This window comes from Empidonax traillii, unplaced genomic scaffold (assembly GCF_003031625.1).
Source record: "Empidonax traillii isolate 1590-97213 ecotype Southwest subspecies unplaced genomic scaffold, ASM303162v1 scaffold1161:size167190, whole genome shotgun sequence".
NCBI classification, from domain to species: domain Eukaryota; kingdom Metazoa; phylum Chordata; class Aves; order Passeriformes; family Tyrannidae; genus Empidonax; species Empidonax traillii.
Window position 1 is genome coordinate 152,720 of NW_020956354.1, and position 7,260 is coordinate 159,979.

The 7,260-nt window shown below is 41.9% G+C and overlaps 1 protein-coding gene across 1 annotated transcript in view; it reads left to right on the top strand.

The window, feature by feature from the left end:
* Positions 1-7,260, top strand: part of LOC114069007 (zinc finger SWIM domain-containing protein 6-like) — a gene marked incomplete at its 3' end in the record, with an annotated part of 80,761 nt that overhangs the window by 68,753 nt on the left and 4,748 nt on the right. Inside the window, exon 2 of the mRNA XM_027905528.1 lies at positions 2,657-3,013. Within this exon, the coding sequence (XP_027761329.1) occupies positions 2,657-3,013 (357 nt within the window). The remainder of the gene's footprint in view (positions 1-2,656; positions 3,014-7,260) is intronic.

A 7,260-nucleotide genomic window follows, 5' to 3' on the forward strand; every position in this document is an offset into this window, starting at 1 on the left:
ACCCTTCCATCAGGTGACATGTCAGTTTGCCAGGGTTGAATACCTGTTCTGGTGTGAAGTCCAAGGTAATGAGAGGTGATAACTGCCTCAGGAACCTGCCCAGATCCTTCCACACACCCTTGCAGCTGGGAACTCGATGCCTCAGGGCACATTTCAATATATCCTCACCTAAAATTTATTTTCTCTTACACCAGGATAACACCAGATTCCATGAACTCCATAGTGTGCCAACAGTATTAATTGATAGTATTAAACAGTTCAAGTAAGGGTGAACAAGGACCACGAGAGCCTGCATTATAAAACCATCCACATCAATCCCGGGTAGGGAGAGGGAGATGTATTCCCTCATCCTCTTGGCAAGATATCTCCCCCAGCACAACAAGGCCATCAATAGAAGGGCAAAGTACAGAGACATTTTTTGTATTAACATGTTCCCAAACTCAGCAAAATAGACAAGCAGTACAGCTGACAAACTCTGTGTCCCCGACAGGAGCTTGATACTCAATAACTACTATTACTATATCATTGTTAATATATAACTGCCACTGTCTCACCCCACACTGGGCACCAAGAAGGACTGTGGTGGGTTGACCTTGGCTGGATGCCAGGTGCCCAGCAAACCACTCTATCACTACCCCTTCTCAGCTGGACAGGGAAGAGAAAATAAGATGGAAAACAACTCATAGGTTGAGATAAGGCAGTTTACCAAAGCAAAAGTAAAAGTTTGTGCACACACAAGCAAAGGGGAAAAACCCCATTATTTTATTCTCTACTTGCCATCAGCAAGCAATGTCCAGCCACTTCCCAGGAAGCAGGGCTGCAGCACTCGTAGCGGTTGCTCTGGAAGGCAAACATTGTAAATAAAGAATGCCTCCCCTTCCTCCTCCTTCCCTCAGCTTTTATATCTGAGCTGACATCATACAGTCTGGGATATCCCTTTGGTCTGTTTGGGTCAGCTGGCCTAGCTGTGCCCCCTGCCAGGATCTTGCCCACCCTCAGCCTATTAATGTGGGTCAGAATGTTGGAAAGACAGCCCTGAGGCTGTGCCAGCACTGCTCAGCAGTAGCCAAAACACTGATGTGTTATCAACACTTTTCTGGCTACCAATGCAAAATGCAAAGCACAGCACAGCACTTTGAGGACTGCTATGGGGAAATGAACACCATCTCAACCAGACCCAATACAGCTCCTTACTGAAAGCAGGAAGGAGTAGGATCAGGCCCTTTTTGAGTGTTCAAGTGTTAGGCTTTTCCTCAGGTCATAGATGAGAGAGTTTTATGCATGCTTCATAGGAAAGTTATATTTAAAAAAAGATATCTCCCATACAATTTTTTTTGAGACCACCAACACATATCTCATTTGCTGGAAATTAACCTGAAATAGAACTGCATAAGTTTTAACAAACCTTTTTTCTGAGAGAGGACACTCATGGGAGCATGCTATGATTATTTAAAAACCAAAGGGAAAGGCAGAGGGAGGATACTGCTTCCTACAACACACTTTTCTTTAAATAGAAGAATACTCCATCAGTTTTGGACTTTGAGGGAACGTGGCTTTATATTATTTCCATTAAAAATAGTTAATGTATACCACCTTACTTGTAATATCTGGTTTAGATTTTATGTTGTAGTCTGTTCAAGTTTAATACTGATACAGAATATGTAATTTGTTTGTATTGCTTTGTATCTATACCTCTGACTTTATGATTGAACCAAAAATCAATGTCATGTTTACATAAAATCCAAAAGAAACATACAAATTCTGCAGTGATAAACTATTGAGAGCCAAATCTTGGTCTTTATATTGGGAAAACAGAGATAGATTTAGATCTGATCTTCAGAGAATAGTTTGAGACCTTGGTTCAACAGGCTGCTTTGTGGAGTAGTGGCTGAAGTGAAAATTTTTCTTATGGTATACCTTCTTACAATATAAGATAACCCAGGTCTTTTACCTTGCACTATGGTGCCAAGTGGAAATGCACACTTCTGAAACAGTGCATGTGTATCTCATTCAGTATTATAAATCTGATTTGCTGTGTATCAGTAACCGCAGCAGTTTCCATCTCCAAAGAGCTACACAAACATAGCTGCCCTACAAAATTGCTTGGGTTGAAGCTTTAGCATCAGCTCACTGAGGGGAGAGGTGAAAGCAATGAGGTTAACTAACTTATGTCAGTGAATTGGTGGCAGAGTTGAGATTAGGACCAGGGTTTGTGCCACTAGAGTGCACTACTTTCCTCTTACTTATTGAGAGAATGGTTAAATTTGCTGGTAGGTGCAGGCTCTCTGGTGTGAGGTTTGGAAAATTGCTGCCAGCTTGCTGAACTACTGGGAGTTTCACATTGGTCTTAATTGTATGCAACTCTGCTTCTGCAGCTATCATTTACCAAATAACTTTTTCTTACTCTCAAACTTTTATGAAGGTTGTGATGGAATAGCAAAGAGGGCTTGTAAACTAGCTCCTTTTGATTTTAGTTGAGATGAAAAGGGTATGAATGAAAGAAAAGGTTCATCACATTTGTAACTAAAGCAAATTCTTTAAGTTATATTATTTCTCAGCAATAGATGATGACTTTTACTTGATTAATGAAAGGGTATTGATAATAAGATATGGTACTGGATTTAATAATGTAAGACCTCCTTTTTTCCCTTCACAGGTTTCCACTTGAGTGGCACAGTGACAGACCGTGCAATGCAATCGGAGCCAGAAACTCTTTGCAATGTAGCTATCAGCTTTGATCGTTGCAAGATTACCTCAGTGACCTGTAGCTGTGGAAACAAGGACATATTTTACTGTGCCCACGTTGTGGCACTCTCTTTATATCGGATCCGCAAGCCAGATCAGGTCAAACTGCATCTTCCCATTTCAGAGACACTGTTTCAAATGAACAGAGACCAACTACAAAAATTTGTACAGTATTTGATCACAGTGCACCACACAGAAGTGTTGCCAACTGCTCAGAAATTAGCAGATGAAATTCTTTCTCAGAATTCAGAAATCAATCAAGTCCATGGTAAGTTTGATAGTTGTTCTTCCTTTTGTTTCATTCCCTCTCTGGTTTCTGAGGTCTTTTTTTTGTGGCACTCAGGAGTGTGACCTCCTGAGGTCCCTTCCAACCTGAATTACTTTGTGATTTTTATGGTTGTCTCAGTTTAACAAGGTAGAAATGTTCCATTAGGAGGGCAGAATATGGGAAAAACAACTGAGCTCCTCCCTCCAAGTAATTATAACTTTGAAATTAAGAGGCTCCAGTCAAAAGGTGTGGAAAAGAAAAATAATAGCTCTTTACTAAAGAATAAATATATAGGTAATACAACAAACAAACAAGCACCAATCCCATAACCCAACTTTCACCGAACACAATTAAGTACTTCTTTGCCTTTCAGCACAGTTATAACTACTCTCATCAGGGGATGCTGGTGCCTCGGGAGGCAGGGGCTGCAGTGCCTCACTATCGGTCACCAGGGGGCGCTGTTGGGCTCTGGCAGCCGCTGCATCTGTGGGGCCTGCATGCCGAACTGGGACCCCCACCGAAGGGGGAAAGGAGAAAGGGGGAAGGTCATTCCTCCTGTGGACTCATGCTGTCATAGACTGGCTCTGGCTGGAACTCCCCTTCTTCATCAATGAGTATAAACTACCACTGGCACAGAGAAGGAGGAGGGTAGAAGACCAGCCTTTCCCCTCAAAAGTTCCTCCACAGATGGTAGAAGCTTCTCTAATGAAATCCGAGGCAAGTCCAGGCCGTGGGCAGAACAGGGCATGAGGGAATGGAGGCGAACCAGGGCCAAAGGCAGCTAGATGACTTGGCCAAAAACAAAATGAACCCCGGAGCTCTTCTCTTCCCATGCCCTCCCTGAGTCAGGGCAAAAGTCAAGTGCTGTCCTGAGCAGAAAGAAAAAAAAAAGAAAACGGGGGCAAAACAACCCCCAAAACCCAAGCACCTCCCAGCAAAAAGAACTGCCAGCCTCCCCATCCCCCATCTCTCTGCAACTGTCACTTGGGCCAAAACCACACACCAAAAATCTACCTTCCCCCTTGCCTTGGGGAGAGGAAAACAAAAGAGCTCAGCTTCTTGCAGAGAGAAACCATTAGCACATCAGTAGGACAGTCATTAAGGTCTAAGCTGAGCAAACACTAAAACCTGAAAAATCACCCCACACCAGCCAAGGCAGTTGGTGTGAAAAAAATTCACCAGAAGCCAATAAAAAAGAAAAGGAAACTAACAATGGTGTTTACATTATGGTGTTGTGGTCAGTTTATCATGCTTTGTTTCTGCTGCTGCATCCTCCTCAGGGGGAGGACTTCTCACACTCTTCCCCTGCTCCAGTGTGGGGTCCCTACCACAGGAAACAATTCTCCACAAACTTCTTCAATGTGACTTCTTCTCATGATCTACAGTTCTTCATTAACTGCTCCAGTGTAGGACCCATCTACAGGCTGCAGTCCTTCGGGAACAGATTGCTCTAGTGTGAGTCCCTAACAGGGTCACAGATCCTGACAGGAGCCTGCTCCAGCACAGGCTTTCCATGGCATCACAGCCTCCTTCAGGCACATTCATCTGCTCTGGCATAGGGTCCTCCATAGGCTATAGGTAGATCACTGCTCCACCATGGACCTCCATGGGCTGCAGGGGGACAGCCCGCTTCACCATGATCTTCACTACAGGCTGAAGGGGAATCAGCTTCAGTGCCTGGAGCACCTCCTTCCCCTCCTTCTTCACTGACCTTGGTGTCTGCAGAGTTGTTTCTCTCACATATTCTCACTCCTCTCTTCTCTGGCTGCAATTGCTTCTGTGCAATAACTTCATTTCTTAAATATGTTATCCCAGAGGTGCTACCACTTTCACTGATGAGCTCAGCCTTGGGCAGCAGTAGGTCCATCTTGGAGCTGACTGGCATTGGCTCTGTAAGACATAAGGGAAGCTTCTATCAGCTTCTCACAGAAGCCACCCATGTATCCCCCCCACTACCAAAACCTTGCCACACAAACCCAATACACCCATAGAAGCTGCTGTGGAAAAAATTATCTCAGTCAAAACCATCATGCCAGTCCTTTCTTTACATTTTCTCTTATTAGCAATGGCTGCTTCACAGTAGTTGCTGTTTTACTTTGATGCTGTGCACTATTGAACAGTTGTTATATTTTACCCAAGAGTTATGAAAATAAATACAAGATGAAGTCACTTATGCCTGAACTTTGAATCATTTGGGAAGTCAAAGGCATAATATTTTGTAATAACTAGTTTTATCAGCTTTGTTTCTATATAATTAATGTTTAGAATAATTCTGAGACCACTAAGTTTGTAAAATCAGTTACTATTCTGTTGTGAAGCAATGTACAGCATTATTGGTTTCTAGCTTGGACCATTCAATCTTTGCATAGTACACATGCTTTTTAGTCGTAATTGTTTTTCCATATCCTCTTGACGCTGCCATGAGGTGACATTTAATAAAAATTAATTAACCTACATTTCACTTTTATACTTAAATTCATAAGATTTTTATAAAATTAAGTTCAAAACATTCAGTATGGCTGAGTAAATAATGTGGCATGGCTTCATTTGAAGATTAAAACAACTCTCATGAGACTTCAGAAATAAGGACCAGTACAGATGCTACATTCTGCCATCATATTAAATAAAATTTAGAATCATTGAATCACTGAATCACTAAGATTGGAAAAGACCTCTAAGATCATCTAGTCCAGCCTTTGACCAATCTCAACCTTGTCAACTCGACCATGGTGCTAAGTGCCACACCCAGTTATTTCTTGAACACCTCCAGGGATGGTTACTCCACCACCACTCTGGGCAGCCTATTCCAAAGCTTAACCACACTTTCAGTGAAGAAATTCTTCCTGATGTCCAACCTGAACCTCCCCTGGCACAGCTTGATGCTATGTCCTCTTGTCTTATTGTTAGTTGCCTGGGAGAAGAGACTGACCTCCACCTTGCTACAACCTCCTTCCAGGTAGCTGTAGAGAGTGAGAAGGTCACCCCTGAGCCTCCTTTTCTCCAGGCTAAACAACCACAACTCTCTCAGCCTCTCTTCATATGACTTATTCTCTAGCCACTTCACCATCTTCATTGCCCTCCTCTGGACATGCTCCAGCATCTCAATGTCTTTCTTGAAGTGAAGAGCCCAAAATTAGACACAGGACTTGAGGTGTCGCCTCACCAGTGCTGAGTACAGAGGGACAATCACTTCCCTGGTCCTGCTGTCCACACTATTTTTTATACAGGCCAGGATGCCATCGGCCGTCTTGGCTACCTGGGCACAATGCTGGCTCATGTTCAGTCACCATTAACCAACACCCCCAGATCCTTTTCTGCTGAGATGCTTTCCTGCCACTCTTCCCCTAGCCTGTAGCACTGCATGGAGTTGTTGTGACCCAAGTGCAGGACCTGGCATTTTGCCTTATTGAACCTTATTGTGCCTTATTGAATTTACTGTTGTATCCTGAGTAGTTTGCAACATAGGCTATTCTTAGCCTATTTTAGTCAAAGTCCCTTGCTTTGCTTCTATTTACTTTTAAAGTTTAAGTTCTTTATATATGACACCAGTTCTTGAATGCAGTTGCTCAGTTTGAAAGTAGTTGCTTTTAAAATTGCTATGTTATGGTCAAAGTGCTTAATTTTTTTTAAATGCTGTTGCTTTTGATAACTTGGGAGTTGATTATATTTAACATGTAAACTGTTATGACTATAAATATAAAAGGCTGTTACCCTGTTTTCAAAATGTATTTGGTTGTTCAGTGTTAGAAAAAAATTGTGCACAGTATTCCTGCTTTTATTACTAAGATTGCAATTTAGTAATTTTAGTAAAAGAGCATTAGTATGGTTGTATCTATATACTGAGTATAAATACTTTATTTATTGTATTTAACTGTAAGTACATGATGTAAAACCTATTTCAAAAACCACTCATGACAGAAGTTTACAAAGCCAAAGGTAGAGAGAGGGAGATTTAATATCTTAGTATAAGTAATAGCCTCTGTTTACAAATGGGGAAAGGGATTTGGTCTTGGTACCAAACTGCATTGCAGAAAGGTGTTTTTAAGATTATTTTACTTCTCACTCTTTTGCTCTGACCCTGTTAGTAATAAATTCAATGAATATTCTCATTTTGAGTCTGTTTTGCCCGTGATCGTGATCAGTAAGCAACCTCTCCCAGCTCTTCTCTCAACTCATGAATCCTTCATTGTTTTTTTCAGCATGTGTTACATGAATCCTTCATTGGTTTTGTTTTTTTGTTTTTTTTT